At 41.8% G+C, this 25834-nt stretch overlaps 2 protein-coding genes across 2 annotated transcripts; one reads left to right on the top strand and one right to left on the bottom strand.

Annotated features, from left to right (window-relative positions):
- Window positions 1-2941: 2941 nt before the first annotated feature.
- LOC4338155 (transcription factor bHLH68) lies at window positions 2942-10447 on the top strand. The gene is made up of 9 exons (XM_015781968.3): window positions 2942-3436; window positions 3855-4257; window positions 5196-5273; window positions 5502-5567; window positions 5921-5986; window positions 7419-7472; window positions 9215-9265; window positions 9407-9466; window positions 9750-10447. The coding sequence occupies exons 1-9, from the start codon at window positions 3105-3107 to the stop codon at window positions 9885-9887; spliced, it is 1248 nt and encodes a 415-aa protein (XP_015637454.1). The 5' UTR covers window positions 2942-3104; the 3' UTR covers window positions 9888-10447.
- An 11343-nt stretch (window positions 10448-21790) lies between these two features.
- On the bottom strand, window positions 21791-25158 carry LOC107281079 (uncharacterized). Its single transcript, XM_066310393.1, has 2 exons — window positions 23494-25158; window positions 21791-23341 (listed from the first exon to the last, which is right to left on the bottom strand). Exons 1-2 carry the CDS (start codon window positions 25150-25152, stop codon window positions 21863-21865), a joined length of 3138 nt encoding a protein of 1045 aa, XP_066166490.1. The 5' UTR covers window positions 25153-25158; the 3' UTR covers window positions 21791-21862.
- Window positions 25159-25834: the final 676 nt, after the last annotated feature.

Here is a 25834-nt window from a genome sequence, read left to right as displayed (position 1 = left end):
AAAAACTCTACAAAACCCCAAGAGCATTTTTAGTTCATTGAGGAGGTAATAATTGGTAACATAATTTTTAGTTTTAGTTTAGTTTCTGATATCACCTTATATCTCAGACCTACTCTTTAGTAGTACAAAAATTTATACTATAAAAGCTTTTACATTCATAAGAACCATAAAATAACTAATAATATTTTTTCAATATTTGTGTTATTTCAATATATCGAAAGTGAATATCGCAGTTAGGATGAATGTTTCACCTATACCAGATGTAAGTTCTAACAATATTTGCATTAGTTCAATCCATTTTTTTCCATGAGTCCATATGTTATTCTAATAAGATAAATAATGGTGTTTACCATGCACAACAAAATAAACACACATGTTTAATATTGTTCAAGGGCATTTTATTTGAGTTTTGCATGAAACACGCTCTCACTTTTTTTTTTGTTATAGGGGTACTTCTCATTTTTGCAGATGCTACTTAATTAATTACTGTGTATTCTACATATATGAAAATTTTAACCCTATTGGGTAAAAATAAGAACAATAACATATATGGAAGGACTATTGCATGTCATTTCAAGGATAAATTCGTCAAAAGGAAGTTTAGAGAAAGTGGAGTGGTGAATTTACTACTAGACTTCAGAGCAAGCTAGTGGGTGCGAAACGTAGAAAAATACACTATAAGACTTTTTTATGATGGATCGGTAGGAATAATTGACAGAAATCACTAATGCATCTAGACATTACTGATACCTTCTTTAATAGGTGTAAGAATTATTGTTTTCTTGGCATATTCACAAAGAACCACTAATGATCTATTCAGTGGTTAAAATTATGTTTTAACTCATTAATTTATTCAACAATCTCATATTGAGTTTTTGTGAATAGTTAAGGAAAATAAACATGGGTTAAAAAAATTGGGATGATATATATAGAAGACATGGAAATTCAGAGTGGAAGTTGAGTACTGTTTTCTTGGGCGAGTCAGATCTGTATATAAAACATGTTTCTCTATTTGAGCTATTTGAGTGGGATAATTTGTTTTGGGTTTCTAATAGGAATCTTGGATTGCTTATTTTTTTTCATGGAATAATTATTGAACTAAACAGTGAAGTACTATATATGCAAACTAATTATACATATAAATTGATGTAAGGTTACATTTGCTGAATGTAAAAGCCTTTGCATGCTTTAAACAGACCAAACATGGTAACAAATTATGAATATACATGTACCAGTTAAGTAGATGCTGTTAATTGAACTTTGTAGTGTATGCATATGCTAAATTTACGTTGTGCTACATTTTCCACTAGTTTCCATGGATAATATAATACAACTGAGATATATTCCACTAGTTATGAATAATACTTCTTTATGAAAGTTTGATCCTAGGGCTTTTCAAATAGAAATGCAGAGGGCATAATATTGTTCTACTATAATATATGTGCTTTAGGGAAAAAATGAGAGCCTTAAAGAAAGCTGTACAAGTAGCGGATAGCTTTAAATCAATCAGTTTGTTTCACAATTATGCTTTATCAGCTTTTGGGCGATCGAGCATCAAAACATTTTTTCTCAAAACAAACAAGATTTGCTTGGTCCTCACCTGTTCGGTTGCTAGTCAAGCAACTTTTGTTTTTTGGTGGATCCCCTTACCGATCGAACTGATACGACCAAATATCATGTTGGCAATTAATATATATAGTATCACGTTAGATCCCAAACAAAGTACTGTAATTTAACAAAACAACGATGGTACTGTAATTGTTGTGTGCATCTAGTACTACCTCCGTCCCATTTTAAAAACAATTGTGGTTTCCGTATCAAACGTCTAACCGTCCATCTTATTTGAAAAGTTTATAAAAAACTTTAAAAAATCAGTTACACATAAAATACTATTCATGTTTTATTATCTAATAACAATAAAAAAATATTAATTATAATAAAATTTTAAATAAAACGGACGGTCAAACATTGGACATAAACAGTGCAAAACTACGGTTTTTTTGGATGGAGGTAGTAGTTAACGTAGAGAGCGAGAGTACACTACTACACTTCCCTATTTTAAAAAAACATGTATATATATACTATATTCCAAAAGAATTTACACTACTTATATAGTACACTGATAGTACTTTTTTTCCCTGAAATAAAGCAAGAAAACCGTATCATTTCCGTTTTTCCTTGATACAGATACAAACGCCACATTCATGAGAGGACGAATATTTTAAGTAAACGGATATTCTTTCCACTTCTAAATGATCGCTTTCTGTGCGTGCATGCATGCGTGCACTACTGTTGCTGCATATATATCCCCTGTGTATGTGCGTGTTGCAGAGGTAATTACTCTCTTGCATCTACTACACACACTACAGATTTAACAGCGTCTTCATATCATGGCTAATTATCATCATCAGCTCCTACTTAATTAATTAATCAATCAATTAATTGGAGGCTTGAAAGGTACTACATGAAATTAAACGTAACCAGGATTATTAACAAGCACCGGCCTCGTCTTTAAACCGCTCCTTTTGGTCCGGAATGGTGTGTCTCACATACCTTTCCTACATCACTTTAATGATAAAGCAAAAGTGACAGGGAAGAATGGAAATAAAGAAAAGAAAAAACTTATGGGGAGAAAGAAAAAAAATGTATGCATGTATGTATATGTGAGAGCAAGAGAGAAAAAGAATGAGAGAGGCTGCAGGGAGAGGGGGAGGAAAGCAAGGGAAAGTTCACAAAATAAAGGAGTGAAGCAAAAGGAAGAGAGGAGGAAAACAAAACAAAGCCCAGATTCCTCTCCAAACAGGCCCTATGCTTTTTCTTCTTCTTCTTCTTCTTCTCCATCTCTCCTCTCCTGTTTCTTTCTTCTCTCCTTGTTGTTGCAGCTGTCCTCTCTCTCTCCTCAAAGAGAAAATTAAGCCACTGGCCCCTTTAAGATTGACCTGAGATTTCCAGTACACAAGTTGTGTGCATGCAAAGAGAGGCCAAAGCTAAGCTAGCAAAACACACATTCCTTTCCCACAGCTAGCTTAGCTTGAAGCAAGCAAGAACTCATCATCTTTGTTTCTACATATCCTTTAATACTCTCCTCTCTGTCACTAGCAGTGATGAATAGAGGAGAATTCCAGAGCTCCCTGGTGCAGCAGATGATCTGGAGCGGCAGTAGTACAGGCACGGCTACCGGCGTCGGCAGCGGCGGCGGCGCCGGCAGTTTGATGGGCAGCTTGAAGCCATGCCATGAGGATCAAGAGGCCTCTCCTAACATGCCCTCCTTGTCTTCTCCATCGTTGATCTTCTCGCAGCAGTTTCAGCACAGCTCTCCAGGTCTAGTTCCGATGAACGGCACCGCCGGCGCCGCCGCTTCTCTTCCGAGCTTGCACGACGGCGGCGGCGGCGGCCATGAGAGCAGCATGCCGGAGTCATGGAGCCAACTGCTTCTGTAAACACCTCTCTCCTTCTCTTCTCTCCTTATCTATCTCTATTTTCTATATTCAGTTCATGGCCTCCTGATCATGTTCAAGCAGGGAGAGAGAGATTCAAATAAGAAACAAGCCAGCCATGCACATCCATGTAAATTAAACTATAGTTAAACAGCATACTTAAGTGTAGCTCTAGGGAGAAGGAATAAAGTGGTTAACCCACTTTGTCCTATAGTAGATCAAGCCTTTCCTAATGTTCTTCTCCTTTTCTGCTAACCCATCATCAGAGAGATATATACAAGCATGTGTTCATGCTACTAACTCTGCTGCAGTTGTTTCCATCTCCATGGACTCATGTTCTTGTGCTCATCTGTGTGTGTGCTCCTTGTGCAAACAAAGCTAATTAACTGCACTTTTTTTTGCATGCAATCAAAACAGTGGGGGATTAGCTGGAGATCAGGAGAGGTACAGCGCCACTGCGGCTCTCCTGTCAAAGGGATTAGAGAATTGGGGAGATCACGCTGCTGCAGCTGCAGCCAGTGCATGCATGGTTGGTGGCATGAAGGAGGAGGGCTCCATGGCTCAAGCTGCAGCCACTGCTGCTGCTGCTGCTTACAGCTTCTATGGGAGCCACCTTGCTGGTGATCATCAGCATGAGATCCAAGCAGCAGCAGCAGGAGGAGGTGCTAGCAACAAGTCTCAGCTGAGCCAGATGCTCATGGCTTCCTCTCCTAGGTCATGCATCACCACCAGCCTCGGCAGCAACATGCTCGACTTCTCCAACACCGCGGCGCCGCCGGAGCTCCGGAGCCACCACCACAACTCCGATAATTCATCAGAGGTAAGATTGTAATTTGATCTTGGTGTGTGTAGATCATTAGCTCTCAAGTAGTATTGGTCTTGCATCTTGTTCTCTTTTGCTTTGTCATTTTCCAAAATTTTTTTTAGATAAATGTTTGGCATTTTTTATGGCTTGTTTCAATTATACATGCATATGCATACATAAGGCAGGATGCACTGTAGGTCTAGAGGCCAGAGATATGTATTCTTCATATTCTATTTTCTTTTAAAAAAAATAGCTACATGGAATGCAATGGATTACCAGGTGTATCCAAAATGAGAATTTTACGTGTTTGACAGATCTTTAGGTTTTTCATCGAGTATATAAGCTATGTTCATCCCCTCTTTGAAAAGTTGCAGTTTCCAAAGCATACTTCTCTTCCTCATACTGCTACACATGTTTGGTGGAAAAGTTATAAGTTTGATCATGTTCTCCCTAATGATCCTCTAGGCCAAGGCTTTTACGGGCTGTCAATACTCAATTAATACAATCTCTTGGCAATGGTGCATTCTGTCCTCCATAGTTCCACGAATTGAAAGTGTGCTATTATTATTATTTATTTCCATGAAAAAGGTACATGTTTTCATGTCCCATGGGAAATCCACTCTGGTCAAAGTTACCACTTGATGTTTTGCATAGCATGTTCTTTTCATGATATCTTGGTAAGAGTGTTGGTCATGTATACAGTATCCATTGACAGAGCTAGCTTAACATGAGATCTTTAATTTGGTCATACTCTTAGCCTTGTTCTTCTTTATGGCTAACTGCTGTAGTAGTACATGAGAGGTCAGTGAATGTTTAGATGTAGAATCACTGGGGAGAGAATTCACTTTAGAGAGGGTAGAGAGATGTGTGTTTTTTTCTTCTTCTTCTTCTCGGGACAAGATGAAATTGGGGTCATGATTATTCACGCTTTGCCTTTCTTTGTCTTTCTCTAGTGTAACAGCACAGCGACTGGTTCGGCCCTCAAGAAGGCTAGGGTTCAGGCCTCCTCTTCAGCACAATCTACTCTAAAGGTTTCTTCCTCATCATCCTCCCTGCTTTCCATGGCACACAAGCCCCATCCCTCTCTCTCTCTCTCTCTCTGCACGCACGCATAAAGTGTGCTTACTTTGGAAGTTCGTGCACAGAAAATCACAACATTTGGCAGTAGTTTCCATTTGGAATATCTTGGATTATGTAGTATATATGTTAACATAATCCTTACATTAGGAGGTTTCTTAGGTGTGATAATTTGTTTTCAGGTGAGGAAGGAGAGGCTAGGGGATAGAATAACTGCACTTCATCAGATTGTATCCCCATTTGGCAAGGTAACAAAAAGACATGAAACTTCAGTTAACCGCTTTCATGGTTAATTTTAGAGATTAGTAATAAGCTAGCAACAATCAGTTGCATTATATATATATAAGTATAGAGGGAGATGGATTACATCAAGATCTGAATGTGTTGTCATGCACAGTATGCAAATAGGCTATGGATGACTTAGAATAGTTTTATTCATATGTTGATGATGTTACATGCAATTATCTATAGTTTGTGCCATGCCATGCATCGAGCCAGTAGCAAGGTAAGAGTAGCTCCTTTATTTCTTTGTTGCTGGTTTTCACTCGAGGGGTTGTGTCCAAGTAAAGTAAATCTCTGACACACGTGCCTCCTTTTACAGACTGACACAGCGTCTGTACTGCAAGAGACCATTGGCTATATCAGATTCCTCCTGAGTCAAATTGAGGTCCAATCTCTCTCTCTCACTTTCTATAGCTCTGTCTGCGTGTGTGCGTGTGTGTTTAATTTAGAGGGTGAAAAAAAATACTTCCCGTTATTTTTATCAAGTTCCTAATTATAAATAGATATATTCTAAAATGGAGAGAGTGTGATCAATCTTCTTTGTAATGGGCATATATATTGCATACCCCATCCGTCCAAGAAAAAACTCAATTCTAGCTACGAATCTGGATATATGTGGGTTTGTCTTTTTTTTTAAGACAGAAGAGTAGTATATGTATGGGACATTGAGATGGAATAAGTATGGGTGAACAGGGAATATTTGCACTGCAGGCAGTTGCAGCATTGTGCCAGTCTCTTCAGCTACTCTAGCTGTTTCAGCCACAGTAACATTTTTCCAAGGAAAAAAAGAAAAGAAACTTCTGCCTCTGCAAAGTGGGGCCCACAGAGGAGTGTCCCCACAAGTAAGGGACAGTAGTCGTAGAGGAGGTACATGTGATACTGGCACACAGTGCGGGCGGGAAACGAAAAGATGGGAGAGAATATGCATGCAAAATGGGGGCGGGGCCGGGCTAGGTCTGAGCGGGAGCGCACGCTGTTAAAGTTAGCTGCACGGCGAGAGATGGCTCATGGTCATGGCTGTGCGTGCATGGGCTTCAGCAGCTGCATCTGCATCTGCATCTGCGGCTGCAGCGAGATCGATTGATGGAGATGTCGTTTTAGCCAAGTGCAATGTCGTTGTTATCTAGTTCTTCGTCTCGTAGTGATGGGAGACCGGTTAAATAGGTATTGGTTTTAAATAAATCGACACCTATAAGTCGATACCTATTAGGTGTTTTGTACTCCCTCTGTTTTTTAATAGATGACGCTGTTGACTTTTTCTCACATGTTTGACTATTCGTCTTACTAAAAAAAATTACGTAATTGTAATTTATTTTGTTATGAGTTATTTTATCACTCATAGTACTTTAAGTGTGATTTATTAAAAAACGGAGGTAGTAGTAGTGTTCTATGTCTCAAAATTTATAGTATTTGAATGTGTCACATCCGGTATTAGATTGATTTTTTATAAAATAGAGTAGTTGTTTTATGTGTTTCAGAGACCAGTAGAGGATTGACTCTCTCTCTCTCTCTGCTCTTCTAGCTTTCTACATCTCTTGCCCTCTTTTTTCTAACTAAAATGTAGGTTTTACCTCGGTATCCGTCTGAATGTTTTTAAAATTGCTAAACCGTGTATTTCGTGTGAACAATTTTTATAAATAAGTTGCTTTAAAATATTAGATAAATCTTTTCTTTTTTTCAAAATTGTAATGATTAAAACTCAATTAACCGCTAATAATTTTCTAGTTGTTCATGCCCTAGCTCTATATTTATCTTCTTAAAAAAACAAACATATGTCTCTCTTGATGACCATAGGATGTTGTTTCTTGTGTGTGCAGGCTCTGAGCTACCCTTACATGGGCGACGCCAACGGGACCGGTCCTATGCAAAATGTAAGTTCGTTGTTGCATCTCTCTCTCTCTCTCTCTCTCTCTTTCTCTCATATTTACGCACGTAGTATAAGGCTATATATGAGCACAAAGAGGAAAGGAGTATCTATATACGAGCGAGAAGATGCCCTACACACGTGCAGGGGTGCCGTGCAACGCGAACTTAGGCTAGCTTTGCCTTGGCTTTGTAGATCCATACTATCATAGGTGAACAAAACTCTTTATCAAAGGCATTCTAAAAAAAACCCTTTCATCAAAGGTTAGGCTGAGTAGGATCATCCTTTTGGTGACCTTTGGGGCCAAAGGCTTTAGATCTTTTATAAATCTTTATACTACGTGCATGACGGCAAGCTCTGTTCTGAAAACAAATATATATAACCTCCATGAATTTATGTGCGAATCCAGAAAATATTTTCATGTTTGCAAATCCATGCATAGTTGCACGTGTTTTTTTTTCATGGAATGGAAGAAAAATTTCCTTAAAAATTGGGGCATTTGATTAGATATATATAAGAAATAGTAACTCAAAAAATTTAAAACAAGTGAGTATGTCCTGATGATTTATATGTTTAGAATAATAGATCTGAATAACCTCCCAAATTAATTAATTTTGTATATGCCACTGAATAACTACATGTCCTTTATACATGCATGAAACTCCTGCCATCAATGGCATATTGTTCAGACAATGAGGGTTACTACTGCATATATACAATATGTATAGCTATGATATATATAATTTTTTTAAAGCTTAGCATGCTTAAGGCATCAAATCGACTAGAACATATTAGCCGCTAAAAACCAATTAATATAAATGCACTCTTGTAGATGTATAAATTTTGTGTTTCTAAAGCAAAGAAAAGTTTAACATGCCAATTTTTTCTGTCTGTAAATCTATTTTTGTATAGTATAACTATATTATAATTTATTTTCTGTGTTAAATTTTTATTCTGCACATAAAATGTTCATATCTATTTGCGTAAAACTATATCGGTTATATATTATACATTTTTATTACCCGTGGAGAAGGGACATAAACCAGTAGTTTTCAATTTTTTTAAAGCATGGAATAAATTATCGATGAAAAGTCTACAATGTTGGATATCAAGAAAATTAAGACCCTACTTAAGAGTTTAAATTTCTCATAAACTGATTGAAAAATATTCAAGAAAAATTATACCTTGTGTCCATATTTATTTTCAAAAAAAAATTTATAGCTACTAAATCCACTTTACTATCTCATATATTAAATTAATCATAGGTTTATATAAAAAAGTATTCCTGTACAAAAAGGTTTCACGCAATATATCACCTCGCAAGATTTCAACTTAAAATATAACTTATATAAGGAGAATAAAAAAAGAGGAATGCCATTTGCAATTAAGTAAAGTGTCTTAGTTCAGTAGTTCAAGTGAAGCAGCAAAATAGTTCATCGTAGTAAAATTGACTTCTCCATTTTAAAACTTTCAAACAGCTTAGTACAAGATTAATTGTGTCATCATCACATGAGAGAAAAAAAAAACCCATGCAAAGTACACAGACATGGATAAGATAGATATTACCACCATAACGTTCTTAGTTTAGTTGACATTGGCCATATGCATCTGAGACAACCATGGGCCAGTACAACTCATGGGTTCAATCATTTTACCACACCCAAAAAAATATTCTCCCCTCAGCTTTTTTGCACGCTTGTACGTGCAACGTTGACATGTGACACAGTTACTTTCCTTTTGATTTTATAGGGACCAGTTGGAGAAAGGAACCCTGGCCTCTTCCCGGAATACCCTGGCCAGGTTAGTGTAGATCTGTACATGCACATGATTATTAATTCTTATAGATATAAGAATATAATCTATCTATATAGATATTCCTTTCCAGCTCCAAGCCACTTTTTTCCTTATATCTTTTTTGTTTGTGTGTGGTTCCTTGTGCAGTTGCTAAACCATAATGGCAACACTGGAGCACAGCAGCCTGCAGCCCAACCTGAGCAGCAGGTATGTATGCTCTTTGCTTAGCTTCAAAGCCATTTTCACAATGATGTATATACATGAGTACTGTGTCGACTAGAGTGCATGGCATGTTGTTATATATAAGTTTTCAAGGGCAAAATTAATACCATACTCATATGTTTCTTTTTCCCTTTTTTTCACTAAAAGCACCTACATATAGTTACTATATATACTGATAATAGTTGCGAAAATTAACATGCATGTTACTAGCTCCTATATGTATTTTTTTCTGTATAATAATTTCATGGCATTTGATAATTGTTATTAGGGAGCAAACGACGATGGAAAGAAGGACCTGAGGAGCCGGGGGCTGTGCCTCGTTCCAGTGTCGTGCACGTCGCACTTTGGAGGGGACAATGCCGCTGACTACTGGGCCCCGGCGCCGCTCGGCGGGATCCTACGGTAGAATGCATCGTTGAGATTCGTGCATACAAAGCGTGGCGGCACAGCGAGTACTATATGTTGATGCATGAGGAGGCTACAGACGAAATAGGTCTCTTAAGAATGGAGAACAGAGTGTGCATTGGGTGCAGGAGTAACGTCGTCATAACATCATGAGCAGTCATTCTCTGGTAAGAAAAAAAATTACCTGTAAGGTTGATTGCTCTTGATGCTATGGGAGTGAGAGGTAGCTAGCTATAGTATAATTAATTAAGCTTCTGGATCTGCAAATTAAGAAGCTTCAGTTCAAGAAGGAGACCTTGCAAAAGTTGATGCCCCCTTTGATATGTATATGTAAAATCTAGCAAGTCAGTGAACACTTTGCTCATACTACCGTGCTTTGATTTATCATCAGAAGCAGAAAAGCTTGCGCGGTAGTGTCAATATTCCGTCAGTTGCTCGGCTGGTGTATGTAGGAAATTAAAGTTGATATCCCATATCACATATATGTATATTGACAGTTAATTTGTATCAGTTATTTACTGAGTTAAGTCAGCAATATTATTTGTCTTCGATGTTGCTGAATTATTTGTGTGCATCTATATATGGATTTTCTGTATGTCAATCGACAGGAAATTAGGGGACAAATATTGTGAATTCCTAACCTTCTATTTGCTCTGCCATGCACGCACATATGCTACCTTAGACACTCCATCTCTGTCACCTTCAAACGCGTGCACTACAGCACTAGCTACCATACAAATGGGCTTCTGAAGAGATGGAGTACATTTTTCGATGAACCTGTCAGTTCTAAGATCACAGGTACATTTTTCGCTGCTAACTAAAGATAAAAGGGGCAATGATAGTATAAATCACTGTTAGTTTTAACACAGCAGCGATACTCATAAGCCGTAGAAAGCGAAGTAGTCGGCTAAGTTCTCGAGCTGTGGTGCATACCCAACTATCCCGTTCCGCCCCCTCTTTTGTGCACAGTGCGGTTCACCCTCCTCCCCTCTCATGTATCCGACGACCTTAGCCTCCCACAATATGTTGTTGTGCACCCTCTTCTCATTCCCTGCTTTCCCTGAGGGCTTGATCAATCTAGTGGCTTCATGAGCTCGAAGCCACCGGATCTAGTGGCCTCAAGCTTAATTGGGATATCTAGATATGACTGTGTTCAGATGCTTCTTGCAAATAGTGATGACGGACAGGAGGTGCGGTGGAGCTTAGCAATAAAGGGGATCCCACAACCACATATTTCACGAGTCACATAAAGGGGAGTGTGCCGGCAGCGGCATTAGCAGGCGGATGGGGGAGGCGACTTCAGCGAATGCGACGCGGCCCCTCCCAAATCCGGCGGAGAGGGGAGCTCGGGCGCCGACAGTGGTGAAGGCGGCGCCTCCCCTCCCCTTCCTCTCTCTCCCTCCTAGATCCAGCAGAGGCCGGGGGAGCTCGGGCGCTGGCAGCGGCGCCTCTCCTCCCATTCCCCTCCCCCCCCCTCCTAGATCTGGCGAAGGGGGGAGCTCGAGCACCGGCAGCGACGGAGGCGGCCCCTCCCTCTCTCCTAGATACGTGACTCTTCAACCACATGTACGAGCAATTAACTTTGTTTGTTTCTTATTGGTACGAAATGGTTGTAACCTATCACATCATGATAAATTCATCCCAAATTAAAAATCACTTCCTAAAATAAATGATAGAAATAATTAAAAGTATAAAAGAAATCTCAAACACAAAAATACACGCAAGAAAAAAAAATCGAATGTCGCTTGGAGTATCTCTCTTAAATTCTTCATACTCTAAAATTTCTCAACAATTTTTACTTAAATTTTTGTAGCACAATAACTGATTTTAGGGCAACAACAACTAATTTCAGAGTTTATTAAAATAAAAAACATAAAAATAATCCTCTCCCTCTGTTTGGTCCGAATCTGGCTCGACGTCCGTTTCCCTCCAATTCGGCCCACGAGTGATCTCCTCTTTCCTCTACCCCTTTCCCCCATCTCCCTCTCCTTCCTAGGTCTCCTCTCTCCCTTGGGCCACAACCTTCTCAGCCCACCTAGTCCTCCCTCCTTCACCCCTCGCCGCTCATGCGCCCCTCTCCCTTGCTTGGTCTAGGTGAAGGCCGAGGCCTCCCTCCTCCTCACACGGCCATGCCCCGGCTAGCCCACCAAGCCTGTCAATCCTCTTCTGCTTGAGGAACCCTAGCGCTGCCACCGATTCGATCTGCCTTCCCGCTTGTTTCCCCTTCCAATTGAATGCAAAAATTGACATCTCCCTTAGGCCTTGTTCGGTTAGCCCGGGAATGGCTGGGGTTGGGCTGCGGATCACCTCAATGCGGACTGAATCACAGCCCATAGAAAAAAATGTGTATTCGATTAGGAATAAGTTCACTTTAGGTCCCTAAATCTATCGTCGAGTTTGAAATTCGTCCATGAACTGCAAAATACCAGATATGGCGCGTCCCTCAACATCTAAAACCAGTGCAAGCGCCACCGTGGCGTTGACAAAATCAGAAAAAAATCATGGGACATATTAGTGAGTATTCGGTAAAAAGTTAAGTTAAAAGAAAAATGCAGTGGGACCATGTCGTCGCCCCTCTCTCTTTCCCCTCTTCTTTCCGCATTGTCATCCTCGGAAATAACTCCTAAACCGATCGACGAACCTGGCGATGCGATGAGGAGGAGGCGGGGATGTCGGGCATCACTTGGAGGAACCGGGCTTGTGAAAGGATCACGTTGGCCTTGTCACCCACGGCGGCGGAGACGCGGAGTGGAGCGAGAATGAGGAGCTCGAAGGACGGGAGTGGAGGAGGCGAGGGTCGGCCAGCGACGACGACGCGCGGTGCAGGCCGCGGCCTTGGGTGAGGGAGGTGATATATATATATATATATGCGACCGCCCAACGAGGTAGGCGCAGGCCGGCGGCCGCCAGCTGGGGCGGGAAGGAAGCGAGGTCACCTAATTCCGTGGCAGACTAGCTCGATCGATCGGCCATGCGGAGGGCGTCATTGGCGAATTCAAGGTGGGGCCGAGGCGGCAGGGTGAATGCGAGTATGTGGAAGAAAACCACGCGACGCGACCGGATCAGGCGCCGTCGCCAGGGGTGCTAGCTATTGCGGCAGCCGCCGGTAAGTAGGAGTACGTACTTCCTCCCCCTCTCTTCTCCCATGTCCTAGTGTTAGTGCTTCTTGACGCCATTTAACCCACACCTGGCTTGCCTGTGGCGGCGGCCGGCATCGAACCCCTGACAGTGAATATATACAGTACAGCGAGCGGAAGTGACATGCATGGAGGTACGTACGTAGTGGCTGCAAAATGGATTAGAGGATAGGGAAGCTTGACCTGCAGTTCTTGGTGCAGTTCTTTTTGGTTTTTCTTGTGTGTGTTCTTGGATGCAACTTTGGGGTCTCTGCTGGTTGGTGTGATTGGGTCTCTGAGTACTTTTTCGTATGTTCCATTGGGAATTCTTTTAAAAAATAATACGATTTTAATGGAAAATTGTAAAAATATGGGTCGATTAGGCGAAAACGCATGTTCAGCACTCTATCGAACAACCCTGATTCGACGGGGGTGTGGTAGTTCGACAGGGTAGTTGGTCCAAAAAAAAATAAATAAAATAGTACTGCTACAGGAATCGGCAGGAACATGTCGAACTAACAAAGTTCGATAGGGTCGCGTGAACAGTACCGCTTCAGGACATATCGAACTTTCAAGCTACAGTGTTTTTCCGATTTTTTGAAGTTTTTTTTATCACCTATCGAACTGCCGCAGTACCCTGTCGAACCCCGGTTGTTTGACAGGGTGCTATTCTTACGATTTCGTCTAACCGACTTATATTTTTGTGATTTTCCATTAAAATCGTATTATTTTCAAAAAAAATTCATTCATTGGGGCAGTAGGAGGAGAGGGAGGCAGGAGTAGTGTTTGGCTAGCCATCTCCTGCATGGGGGTGGTGGTTACATAAGAAGAGTAGGGACAGAGTGCATTGTATCAGTAGCTACTTTGTGTATCAGAGATTCAGAGAAGCTGCACTAGCTAGCTTATCTGAATCTTCTAATGCACAGTAATATTAGTCTATCACAAGTACTACCAGTGTACTAACAAAGAGCAGCAACGAATAAAATCCTAGTACTCTCTCTTCAGTTCCAACTGATTCCCATTTCTACCCAGAATATACTTGGCTCCATGCCTTCCTAGGACTGCAACCAAAATGTAAAAACTACAACTAAAATCTAATTTCCACATACTTGTTTAGCATAGTTTGATGCATGCTTCTTCAGAGCAGGGAACCATCAAACAGAGTTGCCTGATTAATGTAAGGCCATATGAATGGACTAATTCAGCTGAATGGTATTATATGTACCTAGGCATATGATTTTCCAAGTGCCAATAGAGTAGCTTCTGCTTCTGATTTATTTTTTTTATATTAGGTGAGTTAAAGAGGTGACTGGAGGTTTACTTTTTAGATTTCCTTACTTTAATTTTACTCATACAGGCCTGCACTAGCTCATCTTGAAGCTCTTTTGAGTGAGTAATAATGTTGGGCCTAAGCTATAGTTTCTTTCTCATGTCATTGTTTTCGTGCAACTGTTTTTTGTTCATCACTAGATTATTTGAATGCCTCTATTGTCATTAGCGACAAAACTAGGCCTGAATGATCACTCAACATGTTGGGAGATAGTCAATCTAGTAAATTGTGGCATAACGAAAGGCAATTTGTTAGCCTGCACAAGTTCTCAAAGTACACCCTGTATATTTGAATCATTGTTCTGAGCATGGTTAAACTTCAGAAAAATACTGCAAGTAGTATGTATGGTCTTTCATAATTTTCAATTGTTATAAGTTACCTCTCTTTGGGGTTACCCACAAGTAGTTGTCAATTGCTAGAATTTCCAATTGCGATATACCACTGGTGGAGAAACCCTTTGTAGTCCCGGTTCGTAACCCCCCTTTAGTCCCGGTTTCCAAACCGGGAGTAAAGATCGATCTTTAGTCCCGGTTGGTAACACCAACCGGGACTAAAGATCGAGCTGACCTTTTTTTTTTTTTTGCATGCCCCTGTTGCTGCATGGTTTATATATATATATATATATATATATATATATATATATATATATATATATATATATATATATATATATATATATATATATATATATATATATATATAAACCATGCATATATATGTTTCAATACATATATATGCATACATATATATATGTATATATATATATATATTATATTATATTATATTATATGTATATACATGCATAATATATATGTATTTATACATATATATGTTATGCAAATGCATATGTATATAGATATATATATGAACAAAATATATTTACATTATAGAAAATGTGTACACATGCATATAGAAACATATGTAGTCATGTATTAATTACAATCCATTATATGTCCTAGCTAGCTACGATTTCGACGTAGTAGTACTCGCTGCTAGCTCAGAAGCTAAGGACCGGTGAATTGTGTTTCCGTCGTAGTAGAATTCACCCTTGGGATCAAGGATTTCTTCGTTGATGAATCCCATGAGTTGTTCTTGAACCGCCGCGATAAATTCCTTGTGTGTGGTCAGGTTATCCCTCATGCGAATAAACTATATGAATGTATGAAATTGATTAGTAATTAAACAAGAAATCGCTACGTAATGAAATTTTGAATTTATTTGTACGTACATCGAGCTCTCTTGTGGTGATGATTTGGTTTGCAAGGCAGTGGCAATACTCGCACACGTAATAGCCGCACAAGTTAGTTCCCTGCTTTTGCTTTGCGCACTACAAATAAATGACAAACAACGAGAGATCTAATTAATATACACTTGTATGTATTTGAATCGGAGAAATATAAATGTAGAGCATGTGTACTCATAGGAAATTTGAACTTCCGCCTAAGTCTTTCTCTCCATTTGCCGCGGACCAAATGACGGAACCGATACCAAGCCCTACATGGAGTTTAAAGCTATGATTCGTAGTAGCAATTAACATAACAAGATTTTCTTAATTAACAAAGGAACTTATGACGGTACCTGTCTATAAGTTCGAAAACCTTGTCAAACGTAGACTCTTTTTTATCCATTGAGTCATATACGTTGACGGTGCAGGCCTCCAGGTCGATGAGTAAAAGCACCCAGTGGAATCTGCAATGTGCGTGGGATGCATTACATATGAAACACTTAGCAAGTTCGTACAGGAATGAAATTTGGTATGTAGGAAGACAGTAAAATTAAACTAACTCTGTGTTGTATGGCAACAGTATGAACGTCTTGTAATGCTGCGCCTTCAGGAGATGGACGAGATTGTCCTCTGTTTCTTGTGGATATTGGTCGAGCATTGCGACGTTTACTTTCCGAGGGTCGATGAATCCAGTATCGAAAACCCTCCGCCGTCGGGCCCTTTGAATCTCCATTCTACAACGATAAAAGGGAGTATATTATTTTCTATGGTCTACTTATATACAAGGACCTAATTAATTAAAGGAGACGTATAGTAAGAAATCTAACTGAACGATATACTTACAAAATCCAGCAATTCATAATAGAGACGTCGAGGGCGTCCAGCTGGTATAGTTCGTAGATTCCCCTGAAATTGATCCAGAGAATGTCATCTCCTTGCAAGAAGTCCGTGTCCCTGATCCTCGCTCCGATCATCTCTCTACCGGTGGCGCTCATCTCCATGTACAGCTGATGGAACTTGTACATTTGTGTGGGTAGGGACTGCAGCAGCTCAGGCTTGACAAGCGGTTTACCGAGTTCGTACATGTATTTCACTTCCGCCTTTTCGATTGGTGCGACTCCTAGCAATTGATCCGTAGTTAGACCGGTGTCAGTAATAAATTGTTCTATCGTCATTTCTTTACCGGTCACCAACGGCTCGATCTCCTGGTTTGGTTGCTCTCCAAGCTGAGGGACTGGTTTGGACTTTCCAGAAGATGCTTTCTTCAGCGTTCGCTCATAGTCTGATAGCTTGATGGCCTCCTTGACAGATGCAGACATACCCCTGAAGAAGTTCCTGACACTGGGGTCTATAGGAATCTTCTTTTCTGGACTTCGAGGCTTGAATTGTCTCTTGACTTCTGATGCAACGTAAGCGTCAAGCTCCTCTTGCGTGCAATCGTACCCTGGGTCCTTGTTCTTGGCGGCGTCAACTTTCGCCTTCTTTGTTGCCCTTGTGTGGGCAAGCGGTGGAGCTGGGGGGGCCCTTGACTTTGAAGGTGCCGGAAGAGGAGCTTGCGGGGGAGTAGGTGTAGGAGCACGAGGAGGAGTCGGTGCAGGATCCTGAGGAGGAGTCGATGCTGGAGCCTGCGGTGGAGACGGTGCTGGCGGAGCATGAGGAGGAGACGGTGCAGGATCCTGAGGAGGAGATGGCGGAGCCGGAGGAGATGGTGCACGAGACGCCGCTTGTCGCCCAGGGAGGATGATGTACCGCCTGCGCCATAGAATAATGGCATGGCATGTGTCTCGTAGATGCGTCTCACCGTCTCCTCCAGGGTAATCCAGCTCGAGGTCCTCGTACGCGCCTTCGACCAACTCAACTTCGACCTTGGAGTATCCTGCTAGAATCGGCCTGCAGTGGTAAGTACCTGAAGGGTCCGTTGGGATGGCCATGCCCGACGCCACCTTCATGTTGTGAGAGATTATTTATTAGTAATCAACATATATAAGCAGCAACTAGCGGAATGGCTAAATCTTACCTTTATTGATAAGTTCTTGAAAGGAATATGCAGCTCACATGGTGTCCGCTGAGTGAAGTCATCAACGGGACAGGTCGATTCGTCCTGTGTTTGCATGGCGTCCATGCTCTGTGATCCTACCTGCCCCGTTGAGGCGCAGCTGCTACGGTTTCCTGACGGGCTCACCATTGCAGGAGGAATGGTCGGCTGGGGATCATGGGACCGATGTGCGGCCATGCGTTCATCAACCTTCCTTGCCACCTCCTCTTGCATGTTGAGTTCGTAGCTCGATACCCGGAACTCTAGGTCTGCAATCTTCGCCTCGGTATCTCTCTTGCTCCTCATCCGACTCCTGTACGTGTGGATGTCCTCCTTGAAACCAATCTTCCAAGGAATCACCCCTTTCCCTCGAGTTCGTCCTGGATGCTCTGGAGTCTGCAGGGCGAGTGTCAGCTCGTCCCTATCTCTGTCTGGTCGGAACGTGCCCTGAGAGGAGGCTTCCACTGCATCTGTTAGTCGTCGCGCAGCCTCTTGTATCTGATAGCCGAAGACCAGTGAGCCATCAGCTGGGTTGAGCGTTCCACCGTGAGCATAGTACCAGAACTTCGATCGTTCCGGCCAATTGGCTGTTGCCGGTTCGATACCCCTCTCAATCAAGCTAGCCTCCATCTGCTCCCACTTCGGCATCGCGACGCTCTAGCCTCCTGACCCCAAGTGGTGATGGTACTTCTTCTTGGCGGCATTTTCTTTGTTTCTTTCCATCATCGCCTGCCCTTGTTCACCTGTCTTATATGCAACGAACTCGTCCCAGTGATCCCTTAGCTTTGGGAATGTGTCGAAGTTCGGTGTCTGCCCCTTCAGTATATACTTCTGGTACAGATCTCCCTTGAAGCTCTGAAACTGTTCTGCCATTTTCTTCAGAGTCCACCTTTTCACTTTGTCCTCTGTACCCGCAGGAAGGGTGAATGTCTCGAGCATTGTGGTCCACAGCATCTCTTTCTCCGAATCTGGGACAAAGCTCTCATGATCTCCGCGTGCCCTTGTTCTTCGCCAGTACACCGTACTGACAGGCACGTTATCCCGCACAACCCAACCGCTGTGACGTACATAGTTCTTGGCGGCTTCGGCCGGGGCACTAGGACGTCCATCTTCTTCCACTTCCGTTATGATGTGCCGACCCTCAAGCTTCTTCGCTGCACCTCGTTGCCCGCGTGCCCTCTTCTGTCCAACGGAGGGTTGACTACCACTAGCCTCCTCCTCCTGGTTCCCCTCCACATCCCTTTCCACGTGCCCCTGCTGGTTCCCCTCCGCATCCCTCTCCACGTTCCCTTCCTCGTTCAAGTACTGGTTTGGATCCTCGTTCCCCTCTTCTTCATTCCAGTACTGGCTGCTTCCCTCCGCGATTGTATCGTACAATATCTGTTCCTCATCGCGGTCAGCCATCTGTTGATACAAGAAACATCTGCTAAGTCACGAGACATTTATGTTTTAACAATCTAAGTCATGTATGCTAAGTGTAAATGTCGTACATTAGAACCCTACACAACCTTACGTGCTAAGTCTAATTACAAATCGTGATATAAGCTAAGTCTAGGTGACGTATATTATACAACCCTAGCTAGTAAATAATTATATACTAAATCTAATTACAAATAAAATAATCTTATATTAAAACTCAAATAATATTACATGCTAAGACTAAAATAGTCATGTATATGCTAAGTGTTTCGTGCGTATATGCTAAGTCTAATTAAGACTACAATAGTCAATTGCTACTTGTCGCACCAATTCCGTAGTCAATAATTACATACCAAGTCTAATTACAAATAAAGTAATATTATATTAAAACTCAAATAATATTACATGCTAAGACTAAAATAGTAATGTATGCTAAGTGTTTCGTGCGTATATGCTAAGTCTAATTAAGACTACAATAGTCAATTGCTAGGAGTCGCACCAATTCCGTAGTCAATAATGTCATACTAAGTCTAATTTGCAATAAAATAATCTTATATTAAAACTCAAATAATATTAGAACACTACACAATCTTATATGATAAGTCTAATTACAGGTCTAATAATCTTAATTAATTGCATTACAAATATAACAATCATTTATATTATTACGTCACTTGCCTGCTCCAATTCCTTCTAGGGCTAGCTCTTCCACTCAGGCTTGACGGACGACTCCGACAACACGTCTTTTCTGCAAGATACAAAAAAATGTATTAGGATAAATGCGAAGTAACATATATACATATATATACATATATATACATATATATACATATATATATATATATATATATATATATATATATTGCATTTCACGTTAACGTTCGTCCTCGTTCGTTCGCTCGTTCACGTTCCCTAGCTCGTTCACGTTCGTTCGCTCGTTCTCATTCACGTTCGTTCGCTTGTTCTCATTCACGTTCGTTCCCTCGTTCTCGCTTGTCTTCGTTCGATCGTTCTCGTTCTCGCTCTCGTTCGTTCGATCGTTCTCGTTCTCGTTCACGTTGTCGCGGCAACGTATGTTGACGTGTTCGTTCTCGCTCTCGTTCGTTCGATCGTTCTCGTTCTCGTTCGTTAACGGCGGTGTGGCGGCATCGGGGCGGCGGTTGGCGCGGCGGCGTGGTGACGGCGGCGGCGGCGTGGCGTTGTGGGGCCGTGGCGGCAGCGGCGTGGCGTGGCGGCGGTGGCGTGGCGTGGCGTGGCGGCGGCGGCGTGGCGCAGGCGGCGGCGGCGTGGTGACGGCGGCGGCGGCGTGGCGTTGGCATGCGGCGGCGGCGTTGCGCGGCGTCGAAGGCGGCGGCGTGGCGCGTCGTCGTCGTGGCGCGGCGTCTCGTGGCGGGCGGCGCGACGGAGAGAGATCGAGATCGGAGAGATCGAGATGCATGAAGGGAGATCTGGCGGCGGCGGCTCTCACCCCAGAGATGCGGCGGCAGCGGAGGAGGCGGAGGCGGCGGCGAGGACGACGAGCTCGAGACGACGGCGAGATACGGCGGCGTCGGCGCGGGGATTTGCCCTAGGCAGTGGCGGCGAAGGAGAGAGGCCGAGAGAGATCGATCGGCCGAAAACATTTAAGTGTTGGTGAAGAAGACGAGGGCGCACCGGGAATATATATACCCCTAGATCTTTACTCCCGGTTGTTCTCAACAACCGGGACTAAAGATATCTTTAGGCCCGGTTGTTGAGAACAACCGGGAGTAAAGAAAAGATCTTTACTCCCGGTTGTTGAGAACAACCGGGACTAAAGATATCTTGATATCTTTAGTCCCGGTTGTTGAGAACAACCGGGAGTAAAGAAAAGATATTTACTTCCGGTTGTTCTCAACAACCGGGACAAAAGATATCTTTAGTCCCGGTTGTTCTCAACAACCGGGAGTAAATATCTTTTCCCGCTATTTCGAAATTCTTTTTAAACCCGGTTAGGGTTAAGAACCGGGACTAAAAATTATAGCACTGCATATGATTTTCGCTTACATATGTGTTTATAAAATAGAAGTTAATGCATTAACATTATTTAAAGTACAAAGATTAATGACAATTACTTCGAAAAATTATTTTTGGCTGTAATAAATTAAGTGGATAAATCGTAATAAGCAAATATAATTAATAAAAATTCCAATAATCATATATACTTAGCATATATATGAATGATATTATTATATTGGTAAAAACTCTAATTAAGATATGTATGTACATACTGCATGATTTAAAATTAATAAAAATTGTAATCATCATATGTACTTAGCGTAGGAATTATATTAAATTAAATGCTAAAAACTCTAATTAACATATGTAAATGCCACATGCATGATTTTAACCTTTTAAAAATTCGAATAGTCATATATAAGTAGCATATGAAAGATAGTAAATTAAATTGTGAAAAACTCTAATATATGAATGATAGTTTTAAAAATATATTAAATTTAATACTTTTAAAAATTCTCCAGTCAATTATAATTAGCATATGAATGATAGTAAATTAAATGTTAAAAACTCTAATTAACATATGAAATTGCCACTTGCGTGATTTAAAACTTTTAAAAATCCTCTAGTCAATTATAATTAGCATATGAATGCTAGTAAATTAAATGTTAAAAACTCTAATTAACATACATATGAAATTGCCACCTGTGTGATTTAAAACTTTTAAAAATTGTAAGTATCACATATAACTAGCATATACATGATTTAAACTTGTTGAAACCTCTAATAATCGTGCGTAATTAACATATGCCATACATCAATTGATTTATATAGATAATCAATACATCCAAAATAGTTTACATCGTGTACACAATAATTACGGCACGTACTTTCTCCTCACTATTGTTCCCTCCTTGTGATCGCTGCGAGAGTAAGGGGTGTCTTCATTTGATAGGAGGATGCTAGGGTCAATCGTCACCGTGAAAGGGGGTTGCCCATCCAACTGATCGTAATCCTCGTCAGTCTTGTCCTCAACTCCGACGATTTTTCTTTTGCCTGGGAGAACCACTTGACGCTTAGGCTCATCAGGCCCTCTGCCCTTCTTTCCTTTGCTAGACATGTCCTTCACGAAAAAGACTTGCGTTACATCATTGGCAAGGACAAAAGGTTCGTCCGAGTATCCAACCTTGTTAAGGTCAACAGTTGTCATCCCACTGTCATCAATCATTACGCCTCCACCAGTCAACCTAACCCATTGGCACCGGAACAGAGGAACCTTGAGAGGACCATAGTCAAGTTCCCATATGTCCTCGATGGCACCGTAATACGTGGCAGTTGTTCCATCGTGTCCCATGGCATCGACACGAACAGCGCTGTTTTGGTTCGTGCTCTTCATGTCTTGGGCTCTCGTGTAGAATGTGTACCCATTGATCTCATATCCCTGGAATGTCGCGATCGACCCAGACGGTCCCCTCGCCAGGAAGGCAAGTTGTTGGTTGATCGACTCGTTACCCATGAGATGTTGTCGTAGCCATGCGGGGAAAGTATCAATGTGATGCCGTGTAATCCATGCATCGGACTTACCGATGTTCCTGGCGCGAACTAGAGCCAAGTGCTCCTCGATGTAAGGAGCTACCAATGAAGAGTTTTGCAGAACAGTGAAATGGGCTTTACGGAATAAATTGTTGTCTACCGTCGTTATTGCTTTCCTTCCGAGAGTTCCCTTTCCCCGTAGTCTCCCTTCATGGCGTGATTCAGGTACCCCGATTGGGCGAAGGTCTTCGATAAATTCTACGCAAAATTCGATGACCTCCTCTGTTCCATAACCCTTGGCGATGCTTGCCTCTGGACGAGCACGGTTACGAACATACTTCTTCAGAACGCCCATGTACCTCTCGAAAGGAAACATGTTGTGTAGGTACATAGGCCCGAGAATACGGATCTCTTTCACAAGGTGACAAAGCAGATGCGTCATTATATTGAAAAATGAAGGTGGAAATATCAACTCAAAACTGACGAGACATTGCACCACTTCATTCTGAAGGGCTTCTAATCTATCTGGATCGATGACCTTCTGCGAAATTGCGTTCATGAATGCACATAGCTTTGTTATTGTTGCCCGGACATTGTCTGGAAGGATACCCCTTATTACAACTGGTAACAGTTGTGTCATCAACACGTGACAGTCATGAGACTTTAGGTTTGTGAACTTCTTCTCCTTCGTGCTTATTATTCGCTTGATATTCGTGGAGTATCCAGACGGTACCTTTATGCTCTCCAAGCATTCAAACATACTTTCCTTCTCTGCCTTGCTAAGAGTGTAGCTGGCTGGACTCAAGTAATGGCTTCCTTTCTCCTTTGGTTCCGGGTGAAGGTCGCCGCGTTGTTCCATATGCTTCAGATCATTACGTGCTTCCAGTGTATCTTTCGACTTTCCGTATACACCTAGGAAGCCAAGAAGGTTTACGCAAAGGTTCTTAGTGAGGTGCATCACGTCGATTGCGTGGCGTACGTCAAGAATTCCCAATATGGTAACTCCCAAAATATAGAGTTCTTTTTCCACATCGCCGCGTGACCATCTTCGCTCTCTATATGCTGGCTTCCAGGCCCCTTTCCGAACACTACTTTAAGATCTTTAACCATAGCAAACACTGTTTTCCCGCTGCGATGTTTAGGCTTCGTACGGTGGTCGGCCTTATGTTCGAAGTGCTTGCCTTTCTTCCGTACCGGGTGGTTTGCTGCAAGGAATCGACGATGACCCATGTATACAACCTTCCTACAGTGCTTAAGATACGTACTTTCTGTTTCATCCATACAGTGAGTGCAAGCCTTGTACCCCTTGTTGGACTGTCCGGATAGGTTGCTAAGTGCAGGCCAATCGTTGATGGTTACGAACAGCAGCGCTCGTAGGTTAAACTCCTCCTGTTTGTCCTCGTCCCACACGGGGACACCTTCCTTCTTCCACAACTGTTTAAGATCTTCGACCAGTGGTCTTAGGTACACGTCGATGTCGTTACCAGGTTGCTTGGGGCCTTGAATAATAATCAGCATCATTATGTACTTCCTCTTCATGCATAGCCAGGGGGGGAGGTTGTAGATACACATCGTAACGGGCCAAGTGCTATGGCCGCTGCTCATCTCTCCAAAAGGATTCATGCCATCCGTACTCAAACCAAACCGTATGTTTCGTGCGTCCTTTCCAAATTCTTTAAATTTTCTGTCGATGTTTCGCCACTGCGAACCATCGGCGGGGTGTCTCAGCATCCCGTCCTGTTGACGCTCTTCAGCGTGCCATCGCAACATTCTAGCATTCCCCTTGTTCCTGAACAAACGCCTTAGCCGTGGTATTATAGGGAAATACCACATCACCTTAGCAGGAATTCTCTTCTTTGTTAGCTGCCCGTCAACTTCTCCTGGATCGTCCCGTCTAATCTTGTATCGTAGTGCTTTGCAAACAGGGCATGCTTCTAGGTTCTCATACTCCTCACCGCGATATAGGATACAATCGTTCGGACATGCGTGAATCTTATGAACTTCCAGTCCTAACGGGCAGACTATCTTCTTAGCCTCGTACGTTGTCTCGGGCAATTTGTTTCCCCCCGGAAGAATGTTCTTGACGAGTTTCAATAAATCGCCAAATGCCTTGTCACTAACCCCATTTTTTGCCTTCCATTGCAACAACTCCAGAGTGGTATCCAACTTTTTGTGCCCCTGCTCGCAACCTGGGTACAACGAAGTTCTGTGGTCCTCCAACATCTTGTCCAATTTATGGGCCTCCTTTTCACTTTCGCAGTCCTCCCTGGCGTCCTGCAACATCTGACCAAGATCATCCGCAACGTCGTTACCATCAGCAGCTATTTCCTCCTCGCCCGTTTGATTTCCTTCAAATCCAATATACTGAGCAAAGTCCGGAATATTGTCGTCTTCCACTTCATCTTCTTCCATTTCAACACCTTGCTCTCCGTGGGATGTCCAACAATTATAGCTTGGCATGAACCCCGACTCAAACAAGTGGAAATGAATAGTCCTGGATGCAGAATACTCCTTCTGATTCTTACACTTATTGCATGGACAACAAATAAAACCCCTTTGCCTGTTAGCTTCGGCCACTCTCAAAAAATAGTGCACGCCGTCAATAAACTCTTTGGACCGCCGGTCAGCGTACATCCATTGCCGATCCATCTACATGAGTCAAAAAAAACCGCACACAAATAATTATTCTTACAATAATGACAGTCATACAATAATTATAAGATATCTTTATTCATACAAAAATCATAAAATATTACACCAAATAATTCTTAAAAACTATTTGTAAAGTTTTAAACTAATTTTAATGTGTTTTACTTCTTTTAATTTTCATTTTAATTTGTTTTCTATTATTTAAGATTAACTTTCACTAGAGTTTTCCTTCTCAACTATTTTATAAAACCTTGTTTAGCAAATGAACTAAATTTCTATATATTCTTTCTTCCCCACACACATTTTCTCTCTCATCAACTTACAACTAAATTTTGGAGACAAAAAAAAGTGTGCAAAACATAGGTGCAAATGTAGTATGACAAAAAAAACATTGGAGGATGAAGTTGCAAACCTTTTAGGCACCTCCGATTTGTATGTAATCACCAAAATAAATTCAATAGAAATTTTGGCATGACCTCCCCTCTTTTTTGAAGTAATTTTGAAGCTTGCTCGGGCAGCTGGAGGAGGAAGAAGACATATATATAGGGGTGGGACTTTAGTCCCGGTTGGTAGCACCAACCGGGGCTAAAGATCACCGGGATCATTAGTCCCGGTTGGTATTACCAACCGGGACTAAAGTTAAGATCTTTAGTCCCGGTTGGTAGCA

Source organism: Oryza sativa, chromosome 5 (assembly GCF_034140825.1).
Source record: "Oryza sativa Japonica Group chromosome 5, ASM3414082v1".
Lineage (NCBI taxonomy): Eukaryota > Viridiplantae > Streptophyta > Magnoliopsida > Poales > Poaceae > Oryza > Oryza sativa.
Note: the sequence above shows the minus strand (reverse complement) of the source record. Positions and strands in the feature narration are given on the sequence as shown.